Genomic DNA, 24,933 nt, shown 5'->3' with positions numbered 1-24,933 from the left:
ATTGGGGGTGAAGCCATCCACGATAAAGTCAGAGTTCTTCAGGGGCCAGCTCTGCCAACTCGTAGAGACACAATTTCATTCTAAGTGCAGTTAGGTGCCAATGGAGGCTTTTAGACAGAGGATGATGGAGTTTCTTTTATGTTGTTGATTTTAGTTACTCCAGCTATGATACAGAGAACAGAATGTCTATGCAAATAGTAGAAACAGGACAATGAGAAAAGAGATGTTGCACATGGGTAGTAAGAGGGAAGAGAATGATACCAAGTCAGTGTAAGAGTTATTGCTGAGAGAAAGCCAACAGGACCTAACAGCTGGATGTGGAAATAAGGGGAAGATAAAAATCATGGATGATTCCTATGCCTTTGTCCTGAGTAATTAGGTAGATGGTGTCACTAACTAGGGTGGGTGAATTAGGATGGGGAGGTAAGGAATTCAGAACTCTGTTTGCAACATAGTAAGTGAATTTCTCTATTGAACAATTAAATAAAGATTACAAAGCTTTAGGACAAATTGCTATCCTTTATTGAGCACACACTATATGCTCAATATTGTTCTAAGCTTTTTATGTGTATGGACTATTTGAATCCCCAAGACAGCCCTATATGAAGGTAATTATTAGATCCTCTTTTTTCACAGAGGGAGAAAATGAGGTCCATATCACACAGCTAAAAATTGTAGACTCCAGAACTTGATACGTGAGAGTGAAGAGGAGAGGTGAGGGCTGGAGGCCTGGGTTTGGGAACCATGAGCATCTGTCAGTGGTGAAAGCTATGGACAATGTGGGATAGCATTTTAGTAAGACAAGACGCCAGTGATCTAGCAATAGACATGTGAACATTTAGAGTTTGAGATTGAGAAGGAATGGCCTGTAATGCAGGAGGAAAACAAGAAGAGTGATATCACCAAGTCAAAGAAGGAAGTATAAATCTGGGTCACATGCTGCTGAAAGATTCATCATAACAATGACAGAGATTTGGCCATTAGACTTAGTAAGATGTCACACCTTGGATTTGTTTACACAGAGACTGGGGACTATCCAGTCAGAGTGGTGAGCACACGTTTGCGTGTGTGTTTCTGTTTTTAACCACTTAACATGTGCTATATGAATTATCTCAATCACTCGTCATAACTACCCTGGTCGTTATTATTATTATTATTATTATTATTATTATTATCATTATATGCACTTTGCAGATGAGGACACTGAGAGGCTAGCTAACTGTTGCAAAAATACTTGGCTAATAGAGAGTAGATCCAGGATTGGTGTCCGAGTCTGGTTGGCTCTAGAGCCTGAGCTCTTGGCTGCAGCAATATTCTGGAGATTTCCAGGTGGCCTTCAGTGCATATTAATTCATACAGATGGAGATAGATTATAATGTTTGGTTAAGAATAATGGGAGAAAAAGTAAAAAGGGAAATGGGAGAGGCGAGGTGGTCTGATGTCTCAAACCAAGGACTATAAACTTTATTCCCTGGGTGATGGGAGCCAGTGAACTTTTGCATTTTAATTAATTCATTCATTCACAATCGATCATTCAGCCAATATGTATTAAGAGTCTGTTCCATGGAGGGCACAGTGCTAGGTACTATTGAGACACAAAGGTGAGAACAAGAGAGCAGACCTCAAAGCCCTTACAAACTAGTAGAGAAAGCTGCAGCCCTAAATAATATGTGAAACCTATGCTAAGATATCAATGGAGTACAAGGGAGGGAGAGATAATTGCAACTGTGCAGGTGCCAGAGGGGCAGTGGTCATAAATGGCCTAGTGTGGGACAGGTGTACACGTTATTTCTCTGAGACCTAAATGATGAGCAAGGTTTCATGCACGTGGCACTGGGAAGCAAGAGTCTAGTAAGAGGCAGAAGAAGCATCATAAACAAAGGCATGGGGTCAGGAAAGGGACAGAGAATGGCATGCTGGAACAATCAGAGTCCACATGGCTGCAGCATTAGTTCTAAATGATAGAGGGCCTTGAATGACCAAGTGTGGATGTTTTAATTTTATTCTGTGAACAACGCAACATAAAACTGCATAAAACTGCATGAAATATCGCCAGGAGGGGAGGAATCCAGGAAAAGAAAAAAAAAAGTTACGTGTGGAGAGTTTGGGTGATTGCAAAGTATAGTGGAATAGAGTTATTCACCTAATTCATATGGAGGAGGTTTATTCCACGGTAGAAGATGTTAAAGAACTTTGGTTCTGAGTTTTTGTCAAGCAGAAGCACAGTATCTGTGTCTATGTGCCTCTGTGTGATTGAACGTGTTTTAGACAGGGTGGCCAGGCTCCCTGATGTGCACAGATAAATGACTGTTGTTCAGCAACACGCATCTCATGCGGCTCCTGTGGGTAGGGGCAGAGGCTGGCATGAGGACCATGCGATTGCATTTCCCATAGTACGCAGTCAGGTACTCTCCACTCCTCTGTACCAGGAAAGGAGATACCCGCTTCCCGAGCGATGCTGGGAGCAGATGGCCTTCTGTCAAGATTCATGGACATCCTGATGGGCCCACTTTCACCTGCTGTGAGCTGATGAGGGAGAAAGAGAGTTATTGTCAAATTCCCAACTTGCCCTTTTTTGATATAAAGTTCACTTGTAATTTTTTTTTTTTTTTAAACTTTGGTCGCTAATGCATTTTGTTCTCTTGAGTGTGAGACCCAGCTTCCTGTGTAGCCTTTAATTAGTTTCTGGATGATGACAGCTCCACCGAGAAGCAACTGGTTGCGTCCCTCCAATCTCGGGGGGAGATAAAAGAATCTAATAAAGACATTCGGTATTTCTAGGTGATGTGTTTGACAAGCTCTGTATTAACAAGAAGTCATGTTGAAACTTTTGCTTTCCCCAGCTGCATTGTCTCACTTGCTCCAGCACTGTGACATTTCACAGGGGATTAACAGAGCACGCTCTGGCTGAGAACTTGTAGCTTAAAACAGAGCAGCCTCCCTTTCCAACCCTCAGGCTGGAGGCAAAGAGGCTTCACCTTGATCTGTTGTAGACCTTAACCTTTATGAGAGATTTAGTGGCAATAAGGCCTTAGAACAAAAAAATCTGTTTAAAACCAACTGACAAGTTACTTTGGGCAGCAGCGGGGCCACTTCCTGGGCTTCAGGATTCCAGGCCAGATAATGAGGTGCTCTTCCACTTGCCTAAGTTGTTCCCCAAGATGATGGTACAGGGACTGTGGGTACAACTCAAATTTTCAAGTTTTCAGCATAAGCAACATAGGTACTCTGACGGAGAGAGGCAGAAATTCCCCTCAGGGCTGTCTGCCTTCCTCTGCACTCAGCCTTGTAGGTACTTGTGGGGAAGAAGAAAAATGTCTGGGGAAGAATTTGTACCATACTGCAGTCAAGGGTGGGGTGGGGAACTTTACCACCTTCCCACTGCAGTCAGCACAATTCCCCGCTGCCTACAGTTTTATAGCTTGTGTTTGAGTGCATAACTACCAGTGCTTTTAGGCAATTAGGAATTAAAGTGCTGATGATGCCATTGAGGCAGCTGAAAATGTAAGTGAGCTTGGCACTGTTGGCAGCCAGAAGATTGACAGCCCAGAGATGCAGGCTTCTCCAGAGCTGAACACAGGAGCACCAGGAGGCAGACGCTCCGTCTCTACCCAGCTGCCTCTGTCTGACCTGGATGGGGCAACCTGGGAGAGGAGAATGATGGGTACCTACCCACCGAAGCAGGTCTTAAGGGCAAGAGTATGCACACAGAGGATCATTGCCAGGAGTCCAAGAGATCGTGGTGATGTATATATACACATACTTGTTTACTTGTACTATCGCAACATGGAGAACCACGGACTTCCTCCTGGGGTCAGTGAAGGCACTGACTTGTAGAAAAGCCATTCCTACCTCCATCAGGTGGGTTTCTGAGCAGAAGCTAGAACATCTAAAGGGGACAGAGGTAGCTAATCTGTTCCTGAATTCGGAGAAAAATGTCCCCTGTTCAAAATAGAGTGGCACCACAGAAACTGCAGGCCCTAAAACTGGAATGTGTCTAAAGGATTCCTCCAGATAAGGCCAGGGCTGGCATTGTATCCTGAACCAGATGGGGGCCTCTGTCTCTTTTTTCTGAAGATCTTTTGTAACTTGTGCACAAAATCGTTCTGGAGGAGAGGGACAACTATGGGGTATGGGATGTAATAAAAGTCACATATACAGTTCTGTAACTTTTCTTAACTGGTCACGAGTTTCACGGACATCAGCTACAGTCTTGCTTTGGGAAGAGAGAAACATAGTAAAATGCCAGATGCCAAGGTAGCAAAGGAAACTGCTTAAAGAGGCCTTGTGGCCAAGCCTCAAAGGGTAGGGCAAATCTCTGGATGCTGGGAACAACAAGAACAGATAATTCCTGGTGAGGAGAAATCAGAAACAGGAGGGATCAAATCTTCCTTACAGCCCTTACCTGTGAGACGGATGTGAAGAAACTGTGACATCAAAAAACGTTAATAGTTGTGCTCTAAAGAAATCCTGGTCCAGCAATTCCAGGTTGTTTCTACAACAGATAATTATGCTGTTACTACTAATTGATTGAACTCTGCATTATCTCAATCACAATAGCATTCATTTGTAGAGTGATTAGCAGTTGAATTGTAAGTGTTTTCAGCTATGCCTACATATTTCATTTGATCCCCAAAATCCTGAAGGAAAAGGTTGGGTCTGAAATCTGCCATTTTCTAGTTTAGTGGCTTGGAACACATTATTAACTATTTAAATCCTCACTGTTCTGGATTAAATTGGAAAATATATAGAAAGTACTTAGTACTTACTAAGTGCTCAACAAATATTAGGTTTTTTTCTCAAGGAATAATAGTAACAATTTTGTCCTGGATCTCTCTCTCTCTCTCTCTCTCTCTCTCTCTCTCTCTCTCTCTCTCTCTCTCTCTCTCTCTCTCTCCCACCCATGAAATTAAATAAGTGACTCAGGATATTAATTGACATCCTTTGTGGTAGTATTTTAATTTTTGAGGACCTCTAACTTGTGTAAAGTTTAGGTGAAATTTTTAGGGCCATCTTATTGGAGAATCTGCCATTGTCTGAACTCCTGTAGGATGACCTTGGGTTAGTTTCTTAACCTCTCTGAATATCAGTGTCTTTACTGAACAGTGCGGATAATGCCTATGAGTTACTTGGAAGATTTAAGAGGAAGCATCAAATGTTAAGCCCCCACCAAAGTGCTTGGCATAGAAGGTATTGAGAGGTACTTCCCTTCCCAGTCCTCTCCCTTCATGAATTGGTCCCTAAAAAGCTGGTCCTGTTTGGGGGGTGGGGCATGAAGTCAGTCATGTGCATTCTACCCAAAGCATGTGCCGTTGTACTAGAAGGTGGAAAACAACCCAGACTGTCAGACTGTCCGGCTGTCAGACCCATTTCATGATTAGCAATAATTCTTCTATGTTCCCACGTTAAATGATGAAGAGATACGTCTTAGCAATTTCTTGGATGTGCCCAATATGATGGAGCACTTATGGCTACAGGTTGGTTGCTGTGAAATTCAATTGACACTAATAAGCCCAGAAGCAGGGAAATATGGAGTGAGGAGTGCACGGTGTTTACTTTATTGTATGTCTTCATCAGGAATGACTAAACTGGGTCAGGGAACAGAGCTCATGAAAACTCCCTTCCACATTTCAGCTCATCCTGAAAGGAATACATTCCAAACTTCAGAACCAGTGATTTATGACTAATCCTGAATAAATCACTAGCTTTTCTCCCTGGGCTTCATGATTTTCCAGCAAACATGAATGGTTTTAATATGGAGAGAGAGAAAGAATGAGATGTAAGAAATGACAAAAGGGTTTCGAGAAAAAGAATACCTATCTGTTTAAAGCTGTCTCATCAAGGAACCCTCTGCATGTTCAGACTCTAAGTTGGGATTCTGAGTGTCTCTACTCTGACCTGTCCCTTCTGAGAAGCAGAGACAGCAGCACATTGCTGGCAAGGAAGTAGGGTCCTATTGTGCACCCCCATCCTGGGCTGCATCCTGTTCCCTCCCATACAGGTGCTGTTTATCTAAGAGCCACTAGCACATTTGAAGTAGTGGCTAGTGTCTGCTGTGGGGTGGGTGGGAGGCGTGGCCAGCTCATCCTCTAAACCAGAGCACCACCGCCCCTAGCACCTAGTGTCTATATTTCTCCTTATATTGGCTTCTAGAGATGTATTCATTTTAGTAACACTAATAAATCACATATGAGTAGTACGTCATGTTTAAAATATGATTTCTCAGTTTTGTCTGATTCATGGAGCATCCATTTTAAGAGGCAAGATAGCTAATAATATAATTAAAGTGATCAAAGTGCAATGATTTACATGAGTTTATACAGCTAGTAGTTGTTGGGTCTGGGTTTAATACCTGGCCTGCGGATGCAAAGTTTAGGGTTCTTATCAAAAGTGATGCCACAGATCCCACAGGACTGGAATATGCATTTGGCCATACAAATGCTTCTGTTGTAAAGAAAGAAGAAGGAAAGATGGAAGGAAGGAAAGAAGGAAGGAAAACAATGAAGAACAGAAGGAAGAACTGAGTGATTAGTCTTCACAGTCAAAATAAACCAAGTAAATACCTTGCTCAGTGGACTCAGCAGTGGGTTTAATTGATTATTTCTCTGGAACAGAGACAGCTTGGAACACCTGGCAGCTACAGCGCTGCCTCAGATAGAAGCCCTCCTGGAAGGCTCCAGCTCTCTGCTGCAACGTACACTGAGAGGAAGAGGAACGGGAGGGAGGACGATGGTTAGGAAGTGCTGGTGATGGAGTGGGAGGAGAAAGAGATATTTATGCAAATGTGGGAGGTCCAAAAAATATACTGATGAAACCTCCCACCACTTTTCTGACGGAAAAGAACACCATATGAAATGAAGAGCGAGGGCTCCCTTTCTTAGCTGTACTATGGGAGTACAGCTATTCACATGGAGATTTCAGAGAGGATGCTGGAGGAGTAACAGGTCTGCACGTGGGTGGATGAGTCAGCAAGACCCAAAGGACACTGTGCAGGGAATCTGGGTTCTATGGACTCAACTCTCTGTGTGAAGAGAGGACAGTTAGGATCACACATAATCTATATTCAGGTCCCACTTTGACACTTACCATCTGGGTGACCTTGAGCAAATCACTAAAATTTCACTAAGCCTTAGTTTTTTTCATCTGTAAATAGGATTAATAATATTACTGCCTTATAGGTTTCTTGTGAGATTAAGTCAATCAACGGAGTCAAGTGCCTTATCAAATGTCGAATGCACAACAGAGATTCATAATTTGTCTAAACTAATTTGTCATGGACAAATGTGTGTGTCTGTGTGTGTGTGTGTGTTTGGTTTCTGTTTATCTTTTTATGTATGCATCCATGATTCTGTGTGCATTTATTTTTCTAACCCTCATTTTATAATCCCTCATTAAAAAAAATACTCTGCAATGTTCAACTGAATGTCCTTCAAGAAGTTTCTTGACCTCTCTGATTATAAGTATCCTCTTTATAAAATGTAGGAAGGGAAATAATTAGGGTGACCAACACTTCCCCATATGCCTGAAACTTTTCTGGTTTCAGCACTGAAAGTCGCATGTTTTGGGAAACCCCTTAGTTCCAGTAAACCAGGACAGTTAGTTACTTTAGAAATAATATCTACTCATGGGATTAATGCAGGGGTTAAATAAAGCAAAGGCAATATATGCAAAACACCTGTTATACAGCAGATATTTAAGAAATAGTAACTATCAACATTATTATAGGTAACTGAGAGACTTTGGGGGCTATTTAAGGATCTTGAGCAAATTCATTCATGTCAATTTATTTGCATTCCCATGCAAACTCTCTCAGTCATTCAAAAAATATTTGTTGTACACAAACTGTGCCAGACATTATGGTATGTGCCGAACACATCAGTGAACAAGACAACCAATGGCACTTATATTTTATTTGAGAGAGCAGACAGTTATGCGATGGTCTCGTAGGGGGACTTCTATTTTAGAAAAAGTGATGAAGGAAGGCTTCCTAGAGGAGCTAAGATTGACAGAATAAGACAGAACCAGCCAGAAGGAGAGCAGGGAGAAAGGCAAGCAGAAAGGACCGAACTCAAAGAATGGTTTGAGGTGTTTCCAGAGAAACGGAGGTCAGTGGAGTGAGAAAAAGAGAGTGACACGGGACGGATGTGGAGGGGGAGGCAGACTCTGGTTCTTAAAGGGTCTTTGGAGCCAAAGAAAGAGTTTATCTTCACGCTTCGTGACAGACTCATCTCTGTTCAGTCTGGAGGAGAAAAATGAGGTCCTAGATCAAGCATAATTTGCTGCAGCCTGTTGAGTAACTCAACTTCAAACTTGCATAACTCAACTTTGCACTAGACTGTGCCTTGGTCCACAATGGCCAGTATGAAAAGATGGATCAGGCCACAAATCAACATCAGCTTAGTTGTGTCTTTAAGAGTTTTCTGATCCAAATTAAATACTCATGCACCAGACTATTGACAGCCCCAAGTGTCCCTGTGTGAGTTCTGGAAATCAGGAAAGTTGAGGATGCTTCAGATTGGTCCTTGTAATTCTGTAAAGACTAAGGTCCCAAGGCGATAGTGATGTTGCAGCCCTTGCTGCATAAACTGTACCGAGTGCCATGGACGTCTCAGATCCTCACTACAGAGAGGAGGCAGGAGAAGTGCCGCTGGCAGCAAAGGAAGCCGTCTGGGATGCATAGATCTGCATGTGCCGTGCAGAGTAGCCGGGTCCAAGCAGCTTATGTGCATTCTCAGCCCCATAGGACCGTGCAGTGCTTAATAAAGCATCTTAATTTGGATTTAATAGGATATCTACTGTGTGCTAAAAACAGCAAATCACTATTTATTAATGACATAATTATTAAAACTTAACACCTGGGCAGTGAACGCTAAACCAGGAGTGGTGAAGTTCTCTAGAATACTGTTTTAATAATTATGTTATTTAATTATTTACACATTTGAATTAAAATTCAATAAGAGCCAGATTCAACCTTAACATATTGTATTAAATGTGGACCTGTATCCAGAGTCTGGCTGCTGCCTTTCTCCCCAAACATAACCTAACCACTTCTTGGTCTTCGTCTCCGTGTGTGTGTTTTCTAGATTCAGACCTCACACATCAACAGAGACAGCACATGCCTGTCTGTGGAAACAAGCTGATGGCGTTTTTCTAAGTCACCACGGACTCTTAGCAGACCTTATCCCAGACTTTTGATGATACAGCTCCAACTGCTAACAGAATCGCTCTGTCTGTCCTCATGCCCTGTATCATCTCGCCATCAGTATGTGTAAGACAAAATCCAAGTAATCAAACTAATGCTCTCCCCAAGAGTAGTTCTCCTTATAACTTCAGAGATCTGCTGGTGCAGCCACCCAGCTGCTTTTGAACAAAATGTTGTTCATATTTGACTCCATATTCCCAGTTCCCACATCCAGACAATCATCCAATTCTAGCACATTTTCCTTGGCATTGCTCTTAAATCCATCCTTTTCTTTCCATTCTTATGGAACCAACAGTTTAACGCCGCTTTTATATATCATTCATATAGGCTGATTATCTCTGACTCCAGTTTCTGTCTGTTCTACTCACTCTGACACATTATTACCAGATTATTTTGCTTAAATTACATTTAAAAATATATGGGATTTCGTGTTTTAAAAAATGTTCAAATGTTTGCTATTATCTGTAGGATCGAGTTAAAATCCAGGAACTACCCATTCAGGCTGCTCCATAATCTGTCTCTCATTTACCTCATTGATCTGTATCACATTCTTCCTTGAGTCTGTTAAAATTTATTGACTGCCCAACTGTGTTGAAACTACATCCATGTATTTGCCAGACACACACAATATAAAACTCACTTATTGAACAATTCGTATTTCTAGGAACTTCTCTAAGCGCGTTTTATAAACTTACTCCTCAGATTTTCAAAAGAACCCTCGGAGGTATATGTAATTGTCAGTTCCATTGCATACATGAAGAAGTAAGGCACAGAGAGGTGAAGTAAATTTGCCAGGCTTACCTAGTTGAACATACCGTGTTTCCCCGAAAATAAGATCTAGCCGGAAAATAAGCCCAGCATGATTTTTCAGGATGACATCCCCTAAACATAAGCCCTAATGCATCTTTCGGAGCAAGAATTGATATAAGACCCGGTCTTATTTTTGGGGAAACACGGTAGTAGAGCCAGGACCTCAACAACTACTCTGTATTGCCTCCTGTGGTCTAGGCTTTGTGTCTTCATACACATCATGGATTTCTGCCTTCCCTTCTATCGATGCCCATGTAATACTGCCCCACTTGAAGCAGCTTCACATTTTCTGCCTATATGACTGTTTCTCATTTGTCAGTATCCAAAAAAAGACTCTATCTGAGGTTAAGCCACTCTGAGACTCCTAGTCACTATGATTCTCCCTCTTACTAACTCATAGAACTTAGTTGTGGTACCCTGCATTTAACATTTAATCACATGCAATCTTGTGACAGATTTTGTTTTGTTATTCAACTTTCTGGGATACTTATATGCACTGTTTCCACAAAGAGATGGCAAGTTCGTGGAAGGCCAAGAAAAAATGTATATTTCTACATGCCATTGATATAGCTAACACACAGCTGTGTACATAGGAAGTGTAATGAACATTTAATGAAATGTTTGTTGAATGACTTTTGGTCTAGCCTCTATTAGCAACTATTCTTCCATTAACGATTATGCCTGTGTGTGTGTGTGTGTGTGTGTGTGTGTGTGTGTGTGTGATGTCTTCTTTGCCTAGTATGTCTTTCTTCTTCTCCCCAGAGTTAACTTTTCTTATCTTCTAGGGCTTAGTTTAGTGTCACATACCCAAGAAGACTTCCATGGCACCCTTTTCCAGGCTGACTTAGATGTCTCCCCTTTGCAGTACTTTAACACTTTATTTATCCTTCTCGTATGTCACAATACGTTAAAAGGATATGCTTCTGTACCTGTTGTTACATCTCTAGATTGTGAACCCCTTGGGGAGAGGGACTTTGTCCTTTTTAGTGTTATGTCCTTAGTGCCAAACACAAAGCTGGTATATGAAAATAATCGATGAACGTTGATAAATTAACAAATGAGTGGATGAGTGAGTGAACGAATGAATGAGTGGGTGAACAAAAACAACCAAAGCAATCCCAGTATGTTTCTAACAGCCTGCATGATGAAAAGAGGTAAGATGCAGAACGGATCCGTGGAAAAGTCTAACAATGTAAGTAACCCAGTCTTAGTGGTTCAAAACTTCCGTATGAACATAGATGAGGTAAGACCATAGTGCGTCCTTATCAATTCGATTTAAGTTTAAATACCGACATTGTGCTAGAAGTTGCCAACCAGAAAATAACACTACTCCCGCAGCATCTTAGGCACAATGCCGCTTTAGTTCTGAGAGTTGGGATTGCACCTCTAGTCAAACCACCTCAGCTCTATACCAGGAATGGTCTGCCTTTCAAACTTATCCAGGGACAATTTTCCACCTTCAAGTTACACTCTTAGACAGGATTGAAAGTACAGCAAGCATTTCACCAACTTGACTTCATGAGTTGGATACCTTCCAAGTACAACTGGAGGGAGACAATTCTAGATGATTCTTCTAAGCTTGAGGTGTGATTGTATCATTTAATATACTTACTGTGCTGACAGCTCTGGCCCAAACCACCTTCTATTCTACTTGGGGACTGTCCATTGTTCTCTAGTGTATGATTAGCAGATTAGCTATCATGTAAGAAGCCAGGAAAATGAACTCCCAGTAAGCCCTTCCAAAGCAAGAGTAATTCATTACCTGACCTGATTTCCACTTAAAATGTACTTTAAGCACACTTCCAGCTACAAACCTTAAATCACCCTGTGTTCACAAAGTCCATCATTTTTTATTTTATTGCATGGCGTTGGTGTGACATAATCCCTTGGAGAGCATCTCGAAGTGCTTTACAGATCAATAAATTACTTACCTGCGCAGTTGAAGCACTGCCTACAAGGCCAGTACAGTCATTCTGCAGGCAGCCTGTCCTCCAGGAAGCAAGCAAGGCTGTATGGGTGCCAAGGATGGACAGGAGCAAGGGCCAGGAAAATGTATGGGGTGGGGAAGTGGTGGTTCAAGGAGTGAACCGTCCAGCTAAAACTCTGTGAATAAAATGCATCTAGTGTAAATGACTTTAGAACTAAGAGAGTTTAGAAATTTGGATCCTTCAGTCAGCAAATCAACTTTTCAATCGTTAACTTATCAATTATCTTTCTGTCCTGGAAGATTCAATCTAGCTTTTAAATGATATAGCCAAACATTGCAATGTGATGTCTTAAAAGTCTTAGATTGTAGAGCCAGTGGTCACTCCTCACCCCTCACCACATTGATTCTCCATTGTTTCTGTCCTACCAAGTACCTGTGAGAGTGCAGGTAAGTGTGCATGCAATTGTGCACACACACACACACACACACACTCACACACACACACACACCGCCTCTCTATCTGAAACTCAATGTGAATTTAAATCTAAAAATGATTAATTGGTACTTACTTTATGGAAGACATCCTATTCAGGACATGAAAACATTTTTTTTAAATAAATAAGGCTCTTGCTCATATCTTATATTCAGTTAAGTCATAGCATAGAAGAAAAATGAGACAACTGTAACGTCAGTGAGTTTATTTTGAATGCTTTAGAGGAAGTTATGGGATCCCCAGGAAGGAACAGTCACAGCCTTCTGGAGATCACCTGAAAGACCTTATGGGCGGGGTGCTACTGCAACCAGGCCTGGACCAATTCCAATAGGTACAGATAGTTGGGGAGAAGAGTCTAAGCGATCCAATCAGCATCAAGGGCATGAGGATAAGGAAACAAAGTGCAATGTATGGTTATTAATGAGTGTTTCCAGGTGTGTGGAATGTGGGAAAGAAATGGAAGAAAACTTTAAGAAGACGGGAGAGGGGCGTGGTAGATGAGGGTAAAGGGGATCAAACATATGGTGATGGAAGGAGAACTGACTCTGGGTGGTGAACACACCATGGGATTTATAGATGATGTAATACAGAATTGTACACCTGAAATCTATGTAACTTTACTAACAATTGTCACCCCAATAAATTTAATTAAAAAAAAAAAAAAAAAAAAAAAAAGAAAGGAACAAAGACTAAGGGGGAGATTTCTGCATGATACTCCCTTTTTGTGAAGGAGGAAATCCAACACAATTAGGAGTGATTGATTAATGGTTAAGGTAGAGGACAGATGAGCAGTGAAATTTCCAGCCAATCTGATTTTGGTGTGAGGATTGCACTCTAGCCTTGGAACAGGGAACAAGGTTGATGGTCAGCTTTCCTGGGATCTCCAACAAGACAGAAGACATTATTAGTTGGTTGGATGATGTAACCTGGGGTTCACACAGTGTGGTGGCTGAGAAAAGTGCTTATTCAAGGAAAGAAACTAACATGAAGAAACCTAAAAGAGCTGGATGGAGGGGCCACTTAATTTGCGAAGAAGTAATGAGTTAAAACCAGTGTCAGCAGAACTGAGATAGTGTGTATTCATGATCCAATTCCAAGGTTGCTACAAACATGTAGCAGGTTGGGAAGGTGGTTCTCTTGAACATCCAACCATTATAATTGCATCCTATAAATGCTTGTTGAGGTTTTACTATGGATATAGATATAAGTAAGTTGTGGCTCGGCCTGTCAAACAGCTCGTGGTCTATTGGGGAGGGATGCCAAGCAAATAACCATAACACAGTGGGATAAGTGCCAGGAACTGGAGTTTGGGAAGCCTAATAAATGACACTCTAACCTTACAAGCCAACTGGCTGACAAGACAAATGAATAGTCCTACGTGAAGTAAATATCACATTCACTAGTTTTGAAAATGATACTGGAGAGTTAGACTTACATATGCAACAACAATTAGCTCCTAACTCTGAATCCCAAAATGAGACAGGTGCCCACAGGCAACTGCTGCTGTGTTGTGTGGTATATACGTGCCCGTGAGACACTGCCCCTGCCTGAGGAGAAGCACAACAGAGCATAGCTTTCTAAGGGAAGCTGGGCTCCAAAACAGAAGACTGAATGAAGTGTGGGGTCCTATCCCCAAGTTTGCCAATTAAAATGAACCCCTCACCTCCTTGGGAGATTGATTTAGACAATGGAGAGAGGAAAGACCAAGTATGTTCTGGCTTACCAACCTTCCTCATGACTCACCATCAGGCCTGTGTAATGTCCTCTGGGGACAGGGATGAGAAACAGGGATCAATTACAGTTATGCAGAGAAGAGTTGGGGTAGGCAAAGCTGCAACCAAGTGGCATTTGATTTGGACCTTAAAGGATGACTGAGCGTTTTCTAGGAAGGACATAAGGAACAATATAGATCCAAAGGGCTTGATGACCAGGAAGGACATGATGTGTTCGGGATGACATGGGGATACGCTGAGGTGGAATCACTGGCCGTATCAGTGGAAACATAAGTTGATGCTTGATTCTGAACGGCCTGCTATGCTAAGATAAAGTACGTGGATGTTATCAGGCAGACAATAGGGAACAAATGGAAGTATTTAGGCAGAGGCGTGATATAATCAGAATTGCATTATATAAAGTGACTCTGAATGCAATGTGGAGAATGACTTGTGTATATGTGTCGGCGTGGGTGGGGGTGAGAGTGCAGACAGGAAGAGCGTGGAGGCTAGACTAGGTATTGCAGTGTTGCAGTGGAATCCATTTCCATGTGGACTCCCTGACTTTGTGTTTCAATAGCAGGAAATAGAAGCGAAATTCAAGGTAAGATGCTTCTTTTGTGTTTAGGATAATTCCTCTAATTTTTCATCCTGTAGTCCCTGTATTTCAGTCCCTGGGCTATTCTGCCTGCTATTATTTTAAGACACAAAGAAGCATTTCAGCAGGATTTTCATTTTCTTTCTATCTGTTTTGTCTCCACAGTATCTCCCAAAATTGTAGAGATTTCTTCAGATATCTCCATTAATGAAGGGAACAATATCAGCCTCACCTGCATAGCCACGGGTAGACCAGAGCCTACGGTTACCTGGAGACATATCTCCCCCAAAGGTAAGAGAGCAGTTTGGTGTATCATGTCATTAGAGGAACTGGGAGGATTGCTGGCCGTGACTAGGAGGTGATGGAGGTGGTGACTACATGCAAAGGGTCCTGCATTCTTGGTAGTCTGATAACAATGTACGTGGCCCTGCAGAGAACTTCGTGTTCTCTGCAAGACAGGCATATGCTCGAAGATGTCAGCACTCGGACTTGAGGATCTCTCCAATCTCTGGGACTGAATCCCAGTTGTTGGTGGATGAAATGGTGGTAAAATATTCTGGGAGAACTTCACTGGCCATATTTGATGTTGGGACAATTATCTTTGGTGTTATTGTTCAGCTGGTTGTTTTAAGAGACAGACCACACAAGCACACAATGATGAATGAAAGCTTTGAATGGCCGTATCTCCAAAAGGAAAATTTCCAATTTTGTGCTTCTTCAACGTTGCCAAACATCTGGTCTCTAGTCCATTAGTTGTTTGGTAGTTTTGCTGCTGTTTTATCCTAGATAACTAAACTGCAAAATTTACTTTGTCTAAATATCTATACGTTGTATAGACCAGACTAAGTGTTGTTTTGTGCTTTCATGGATTGAACATTAAACCTTTAGAATTTAAGGTAGATACCATTGACCATTAAGCTGGCTTTTATTCAAGGTGTATTAAATTATGTGTTCTTCAGTATCTATTGAGTGTTTGCAATAGTCTAGACCAGGGGTGTCCAAACTGCGGCCCACGGGCCAACTGCGGCCCACAATCCATTTTTAATTGGCCCGCAGCAAATTCCAAAAATATATTTAGTTTACTTAAATAAACCAGGTGAGGCAATACTTACTTCACCTCGAGTGAGTGGCCCGACTGTTTGTGTATTTTACTGCATAGGGCCCTTGGTGAAAAACATTGAAAAAAGTTTGGACACCCCTGATATAGACATACTTCTAATCACTGAGGATATACAAATAAAAACATACAAGTTTCTGCTCACATTCTCATGAGAAAAATGACCAAAAAACTGAGTATACAATGTGAGGTGGTGATAAGGATGAGAACATAGAACAGTGACAGAAAGATACAAGATTTGGTCAGGGAAAGCCTTTGAAAAGGTGACATTTGAGCAGAGACATAAATAAAGAACCTTAATTTCACTGATTATTGCCGGTTAATATATATTCATATAATATATATTTACATATGCATCTATGTATGTAGGTGTGTGTATTGCTGAGTAGTGAAGATTTAAGGATTTTAAAGGCATCATAGTGGAAGCTGTTTGCTGGGTGTTGCATGTCGGGTCCTCCAAAGGCAGACCCTAAGAAGGTGATTGGCATGCAAGAAGTTTATTTGAGATGGTCTTAGAATCCACCCTGTGGAAGGCAAGGAAGAGAGTTGGGCAGGTGGAGAAGCTGAGCTGCAGTGCAGTCCAGTGGAATATCTTAACTGACCTTATGGGGAGTTCTGAAGCTAGGAGGACCCTTCAGAAATGCTCAATTGAAGTGAGGAGGCTGGCCTTTCATTCCAACACAACAGTCAGTCTCTGAATTTGGGCTTTCCCCAGGAAGGCCATGACCTTGAGCCAGGCATCTCTCTGCATATGAGACAGTCCCCATAAGGTTGCCGCTGAGAGCTGTCCCCCAGCAGTATGTTCACCCCATGAGGCAGACATCCTCTGTTCCTGAAGGTGGCAATGCATGGCAGTGTCCCCTGTACTTGCACATTAAAAAACCAGTTTAGGGCTAGGAATGGGCCCCAGATACCAAATTTGCTCTCTCAGACAGTGACAATTTGCCCTGATAGAGGTCCTCAGAGCAGGCATGAGATTTTCACTGTGTTTAGCCTAAATTCCTGGGAGTTATACCATGCCGGCCATTCCTGATACAGAAGGATCAGAGAGCTACTCATGTCTCTGCCAGTCTCCTGATTTGAAATGATTTTAAGTGTGGCCTGGCCTAAAATCTGGGAGGCAGCGTCAGCTGTGAATGAGATCATTCATGATGGAATGTGGGCCTGGGGTACATCCAAAGGAGGGGCCATCCAAATGCACGGACTTTCTAACACTATGGTGCATGCCATTCATCACTGCTTAACACTGAGTCCCCAGTGCTACTGGGTGCCAGGGTGGTCTGTGCCTTTAGAATCGGCAGGACATTTATCATCCCAGGTAGACTTGCTTTGCCTTATGTCAAGAGGCATTGCACCCATCCCTCTCACAGATCTCACCCTGTCTCCTGTTTGATGTCCTTTCTCATTTTCCCCTCTGGCCCTTCAGCTCTGTGTCCTTCTCTAGGTGTTTTTTTGTTTTGTTTTGTGTTCTTCTCTGTAGTTCTTCTCCTTCTGTCTTGCCCTTTTGTGCTTTTTCCTTTTGTTCTTTGCTTTCCCTTTCTCTCACAGCCTTCTGAATATTTCTGCTTTAATCTAATTTCATTCCACATTTCTCTCCCTCTCTTTTTTTTTTTACTCTCTCTTCTCACCCTTCTGGTGTTGGAGCCCTCTTCTGTTCATCCTCCTGAAGTTAACACTGTTGTGTTTAGAGTCTCCCTCCCCATTTTGTGGCCATCTAGCCGTCTCATTTCCCCAGGGGACACTACCTGAGCGTGGGCCAGATGCTTCCATTTTACTGGGGTTTTAGCTGCTATGGAAACAGGAGATGGATCAAGGAGAGAAGAGCAGGATTATCAGAATCTACCTGTGGATCAGAGTAATTTAGATGAACAATTTTTCCAGATCCCTGGTCCAGATTCGCTCTCTCAGATCCAAACTGATGAGACATGCCAAGCAGTAAGTAATTACCTGGGGACTCACCAGGGTACCGTTTTCCCAGTGACTAATTATTTGGAGATCAGAGATGGCGTTGGGCTGCTGCCAAATCTGAGCTGAAGCTGGAGACCCTTAGCGGTCAGATCTTCATCTTTCCCACTAAGTATTTCCTAAGGATGCTCATTTTAAACAAGTTAGGACAGAGTTGATGTGCCTCGGAGAACAAGATATGCTGCACCTTAGCAAAGGTTCCAGAGGGAAAGAGCCACTGTCATCCTTTGTCCCGTTCTGTGTGGGCTGATCATGTCTCAATCGAGATCATTCTTAAGCACACGTCCACCAAACCCTTGAATGGACAGCTGATCGACGCTGAGCACTTTTGGCAACCTGATGGCTTCATTGAATGTTCTCTCTCCAGACTGATGTGTTTGTTCTGTACATTTCTGAATAATCGTAGTTTCCTCCATCATAACTCATCTGTTGCTACTTGCAATAAGCTAAACCACTTTAGAATGTGCATTTCCAGTCTTGACCACATTTCATGTGGCAAAGGAATGCAGAAATGTTAACCATCATTTTATTAGTAGTGGCTCGTGCCTTTCAATACACAGAAGCTAGGAGTGACTGTCTGGTAGGAAGGGAGTGGAGCGGACTTGCCTTAACTTTTTCTGCCTAGCACTTTACTTCAGATTTAAAAAAAAAAAAAAAAAAAAATGCCAGTTGCCATATCCAAGATGGAGAGGGAGGTGAGGCCTCCTAAGCTACCTCTCTGCATTGCCATTGATTGTGAGGAGTTTTCCACCTATTATTACTGTTTGTGTGCCTTTTTAGTTCCCCACATGGACTTAATACTCCCAAGAGTTTAAGGAGAAAGTACACTCGCTTTGTAAAGACACCTGCCCTCACCTGCATACCTGGTTTGGAATGTGTAGGTGATGTTTGCACCGACATGGGCCTTGGTGTTTTCAGAAGGAAGCACCCCCATCTCACTGTCTCACACTAAAATCCACCTCAATCTGCATGAATGTGTTGTGAGGCTTCTTCACCACATTCTGGGTAAACGTTAGCGTGCTACCCCCGGTGCCAGCATACCATCAGTGTGTCCAGTCTCCTTTAGACACATTCCCCATTCATGACTCTGTGCTTTGTGTTTTGTCCTCTTCTAGGCACACAAGAATTTATTTTAGCACGGCCCTTAAGCTCTAGTCTTTCTATCTCCAAAAGAATACCTTTAGTGTTCTCAATTCCTCTGGGTCTTCCCTAAGTAAACAGAAAAACCATCTTTTTTAAAGTGCATTCTAAAGGATGCTTTTTAGGACCTCACTCTTCATAGAAAAGTATTCTCAAAACCCAAGTTTTCTGTTTACAGTTTCTGTTGGATTGTAAGACCTTTAGAGAGAGGGCTGACATGCCTATATTGTCACGTTCCAGGGAGCCCAGCATAAAATTCAGGTGAAGGCATGAATATGATCAGTGATATGTGGGTTCCACTATACAGATGGAATCAGGGATCGCTGAGTGTCCTAACGGAGTTCCCCTCTTGGGTGCACCTACCTCCATCTGTCACCTATTAAATAAAACACTGAAAATAAAAACCTCACTGAGGCTACTGAAAGAACGCCTTGTACCCAGATATTGATTGAGGCTCAGTAAGGTCCAGTGAGCTGTTCAAAGACAGGCCCTGATCTCTAATTCATGAATTCTTTGAGACAACGGCCTGCATCTCACTCATCTTTGATTCCTCGCCTCCTAGCACAATGCTCAGCACCTACAAAGCATCCAATAAATACTTGTTGATTCAGTGAACAAGCGCTTGTATGTGCCAGGGCCCCAAAGGAGCATGTCTATTCTGCCAGTTCAAAGACTTCATCCTGATTCATGAGGAATCCTCCTCCACTTTGATGTTGCAGTTGAGACCTGGTGTGTTTTCTGCTTAAATTCTGCTGGTGAGTCTCTAGGACATTCTCTCCGGTCTTCACAGGATCTTCAAGCCTTTCCTTAAATTTATCTAGTGGGGAACCTGCTGTAACAGGGCTTGACTTCTCCTTGAAGAGGGGACTCCTTTTCATGTTCTCTTCAACAAAATTTGAGAAGGCTCACAAGTGACTTTGAAGGTGGGTCTTCTGTACGACATCTGCCCCCATCTGCCGCACTGCATGTGTCTTCCTGATATGTGTGTTTCTCTGACAGGGTCTTCTTCTGGTCTTTCTGGGACATGTGATCCTTTTGGTGTCTTACTGTTCCCAATCCCACCCATGCCTAAGTCCTCAATGGCTCCCAAATATTTTGTAAAACAATCCTGGATGTTGCCAGGGATAGTTAGTTCAACTACATATGAAAATTGTCTGCTCCTAATGGGTTTAAAAAAAAAAAAAGAAGAAGAAGAAGAAGACAATACAAAGAAAGAAATGAGAACCAAAAAAAAGAGAAATAGTATTTTAAAAATTTGTCCCACTCGCTACAGTGTGTGAAATGAGGTGGGCTAGAGATTGACTGATTGGTTTCTCCCCAGGGCCACATAAGACCCTGGGAGCAGAAGAATAGAAGGACCATAGGTCCATTGAGTTCCAAACCAAGCCCTTGATATGGAAGCCTTCTCTTTCCACAGTGCAGAGTGGGAACTTCTGCATGACATCCATACCCATACCTACAGGACTCAGCAACCTTTCTTAACTGCCAAATCTCTTCCCTTCTCACATCGGTTCTCCTGCTGTGCTTGAAGAGGCCTGGTGGGCAGTTGGTTGTCTCAGTGCTTGTTTCTCAGAGGTTTGAAAGGCAAGGACAAAGTGACCCTTGGATGGGAGCTCTTCTCCTTGCCAATGTCCTGAGCCCTCCCCAGCCCCTGCCACACACCCACCTATTTTCCCATTTGTCAGCACTGACATGCCTTCCTCCCCAGCCAGGCAGGACACTGAAACACTAATTGGCACTGGAGGTATCACAGCTTGAGTTCAGCCAGAGCTGGCAGGCGCCATGACTCCCGTGACAGCTCTGTGAAAAAGTGTCAAGAGCGGAGCTCTGGCACGCCATCGGCCGACTGCAGCACCCTGGCACTAATGAGCAGCCTGTCAGCACCAGCATCAGGAGCCCTGTGTGGCACAGGGATTATTAGGCTGGCAGAGAGAAAAATTTCTCCAGCAAAAGGAGAGGGGAGGGAAGGGAAGGAGCACAAAGTGGAACTAATGGCATCACCTTACTCATGGATCCCATGGATGGTAACCAATACAGCAGGAAAGGACCAAAAAAAAAATATTTATGAAAGATCTCTATGCCAACTCTGGACAGCTCTTGGAATCTCATTTTAGTTGGGTTGCCCTGTAGTTAATTGATATAGGCTATACATCTTTTCTGCTGTAAGCCAAGGGGGAATTCAGTGACTAAATTAACTCTCCAGTTTGGCCACCAGTGCTATGAAACTAGGAAGTAGCCTAAGCTCTCAAGAAACAGGGACCTGAGGGAGGAAAGAAGCCTCGGGGTCTGTGTCTTTTGCTAGCAGTCAGGGCCGGCTCCCTGCCCAAGGGACCTGCTGCCTGCCTGTCTTCTGCTGGAGTATTAGAATCCAAGAAAGACAATTAAGAGAAGGAGGTTTTCCCTCTCATTTCATCCCAGGAGTGGGTGTGGGAAACAGCGAGTATGTCTGCTCTATTCATCTGCTTCCTGAGGGCAGGCATGACTTTTACAGCACGTTCATTCTTCTGCATCAGGCTTTGGACTGGGCAGATCTGTCCCTTCTTTGAGGCTTGGTACCTGCAATGGCTCCATTTCCACAGGTGGAGGGTGCCTGATAGAAAGCAGTGATCTGCCTGAAAGTGATGGCCTTTGAAGCAGATCCAACTGGATGTGCGTTCCCTTCCACTACTCTCCAGCTGGTTCATTCTGGGATAGTGATAAGCCTCTCTGAAAATGCATGGTTTTATTCAAATTGTTCTTGCTTTGTGGAGTGACACATAGAGTTGTAATGAATTGGTCGGGGCCCTGATTGCCCCGCTCACTGCAGTCATACTAACATCTTCACATTCACCGCATACTTGGCCTCCCCACTTTGCCCTTTCCGTCTGTTCTCCCTAGAGCGTTGCCCTGCGTGCACCTTTTGGATCAAGTTCTACTCGCGTTTTAAGACCAGACTCAAATGCCACCAGTTTGAAAGCCTCTGATGAAGTTCTTTAGACAGAGTCAGTCACTCCTTTCTTGGACATCCCCCAGCGCTTTGCACGCATTTCTAACAATGGTGATTCTTCCAGTTACCCACAGGCTGGTGAGCTGCTCCTGTTGTCCTAGGGATGAACATTTATTTCACCCCAGTGACCAGCACAGCACCAGACACTTGCAGGTCCTGTTAGTGATTGTTGAACAAAGAGGTATCCACTCTGTAGATGCGATATGTTTTCTTTCCTTTTTACAATTAAGTTTTCTGGTGCATAATTTAAAATAAAATCAATTGTAATGACTAACAAGTAAGATACAGAAGCTTCATCGCTGCCTATCATTCTCAACTGTGGATCGTTTGTTTCCCAAATCATCAAAGGAATTCTTAAAAACCAGTTCTCCCCGACTATGCCCCTGGTCTACCCCCAGGACCGAGCCTCAGACTCCTCATCTGCAAAATAGAAATAGTAACGCCCTTCTAACATGGCTGCAGCTGGGATGACATGTGCTCTCCAATGCAAAGCTTCTGGTCCCACAAGGAAGCATAGTAGGTGCCCAACAACGTCAGCTTCCACAGCCTTGGCCAGCCCCTTCCTCTTCATTCTTACCCATGATACAAGAACAAAAAGGGAGGAAATTTAAATTATTTTGCCTGAAAAGGCTGAATTCTTACAAAAGCCCAAGCTCAGTCAATTGCCAGAATGGATAGATAGTCAAAGGTACTTAATCAGCATCTCCCTAACCCCCACCATTTCCTAATTAACAAAGGCGGTTGATTAAAATTCCCAGGGTACCCCAAGCAGCTATCCCAGGAGGGCCAAGTCATTGCTATTGCAAAAGATGTTACACTGGTCATTGATGGTGGGAGAAAAAAATGCATCATAATGGAAAGTGGCAGATGTCCTGTATAGAGTAGCAGCGGAGCATAAGGTATGAGAGCCCAACCTATATAGAGAAAATGATTTATTATGATAAAGATAAACTGGTGTACGACCTCAAGTATGGGGCAAAGTGTCCAGAAACTAGTTAAGCAAATGGTTTAAACACCGACGTGCAGACTAAGGTGGGAGAGAAGAAAGTAGAGTAAGACATTTATAGATCACCCTTTAACTCCGTAATTCTCTTTAACTATAAAATTATAGCTAGATAGATACAGTTAGGGTAAAATTTGCCAATGTCAATAAGGGTTTTTGTAAGTTTAATATTTATGATCTGGTTTAAAGCAATATTATAGCTGTTCAACTTCCTACTTCAAAGAAGAGAAAAATCATAAAAAGACTAGTGGGAAAATTAATGAGTTCAATGTGCTGGAATTGAGAACATATGAAATCAAGCCTCAGTCTAGAAACCAAGGGCAGAAGTGCATACCACAGACACTGTTTGTGGTTTTACCCAATTATTTTAAAACCCTTGAAAAATGTTGTAGAATCAGACGTCTGCTGAATTCAGACGTTGCTAACAGCATCCTCCCCCACATTCTCCTGAGACTTAGGCTATTTATGCTGGTACTTGGCGACCGTTACCATGCAGAACTGTTTTGATGGAACAAAAAGAAAACAAAAACGCAAGGAGATTGTATCATCTTCCCCACAGAGGCTAACCAGCCCTGGCTCAGTAAGGCGCAAAAGCTCCTTAAAATGACAGCCTCTCCAGGCCAGGAGAACCCATCTCTGAGGAGCACCCATGACAGGGCTCGATGGGCGTAGAAGGGCGTCAGCACGGCCTCACCACCCACTGCAATCACAATACCCTGCTCACCAGAGCAGCCCTGTAGACGTCAGGAGTTCCATGTCTAGGGTCTACCATGACTGCCATGTGATCTTGGAGAAAGTTTCCATCCAAACTGGCCTTGTCACTAGAACTTCAATGTGCGATTCTGACTTTGTACCTGCTTTTGGATCCTGAATCTTGACTGGACCTGTGGTGACTGCTTTTGCCTTCGAGTCTAAACCACAGTCTTTATCATCCAAAAATAGCAATACGAATAGGGTGTGGATGCTTTGAAATGTGCTGGGCACTCTTCTGAACATTGACTCTACCTAGTAATATGGATTCTTCACAGCATCAGTGAGTCAGGTCCTGGGATTTGCCTGCTTTCCCAATGAGAGAACAAAGCTTTGAGGTCAGGCTAATGGGCGAAGGCCATACCGCTCCAGCTGGCAGTGCTGAAATCCCACCCCAGGCAGTGTCTCCAGTACACATGTGCCTAACCGCTGTGCTGTATGGCATCTTTCTCAGAGGGCAGTCCCTGGACCTGCGGCATCAGCGTCACCTGCTTTATACCCCGCACCTGGGGTGCTGAGACCTAGAAACCTGCTTGGTAACAAATTCCCAGGTGATTGTGATACACACTCAAGTTTAAGAATCCCTGCGTATATAGGATTTGCTATGTGCTGGACACTCTGCTATAGATATATATAGCTCTCACAAATGCCCTCAATACGTAGGTATTATTTCCATTTTTGTAATAAAGAAATGGAGGTTTGAGGAGATACTCTGCCCACAAGTATTAAATAGCCAAGGCAAAGTTCAAATCCAAGTCTTTTTTACTGTAAGACCCATATTCCTAATGTGTGTTGATTTCCTGCATTGATTTTTGACCCATTACTTCTAGATCTCAGGAGCAGAGCAATGGCTATTCTCTGCTTTCAGACCTCCTGCCAGCCTAGGGCTTTGGGTGGTCCACTTTGTCATAAGACTCTTGCACATTCATCCACGCTCTTGTGCAGATGCTGGACTCCAGGTTGGGTAACATGCTCCACCTTGCCATTTCATCCTCCCCAGTAATCTCAAGCTCCCTTCAGTGGATCTCTGCATTAATATCTCTGAGCAACGGAGGTAGCCCCAGCATGGAAGGTTGACCTCTCCTGGTTCCCAGGTGAGTGCTCTTCCTCCCACCAAGATTGCCTTTTTGAGTTACATGCTCTCTCCCCCGTCCCCCTCCACCTTGAACAACCATGGCACACAGCAGCGATACAGCTGCTTTCTGACTTGATTTATTTTTTCCTCATGTT

The 24,933-nt window shown here is 43.0% G+C and overlaps 1 protein-coding gene across 7 annotated transcripts in view; it reads left to right on the top strand.

Annotated features, from left to right (window-relative positions):
• Nucleotides 1-24,933, top strand: part of NTM (neurotrimin) — a 1,007,340-nt gene that overhangs the window by 859,170 nt on the left and 123,237 nt on the right. For all 7 annotated transcript variants that reach the window (XM_088800814.1, XM_074321816.2, XM_074321817.2 and 4 more), the window contains one exon: nucleotides 14,908-15,033. In XM_088800814.1, the coding sequence (XP_088656940.1) occupies nucleotides 14,908-15,033 (126 nt within the window). The remainder of the gene's footprint in view (nucleotides 1-14,907; nucleotides 15,034-24,933) is intronic.

The sequence above is a fragment of the Rhinolophus sinicus genome, chromosome 9, assembly GCF_057876585.1.
Source record: "Rhinolophus sinicus isolate RSI-liver-muscle chromosome 9, RSI-T2T, whole genome shotgun sequence".
NCBI classification, from domain to species: Eukaryota; Metazoa; Chordata; class Mammalia; order Chiroptera; family Rhinolophidae; genus Rhinolophus; species Rhinolophus sinicus.
This window is presented reverse-complemented; position numbering and strand designations above follow the sequence as displayed.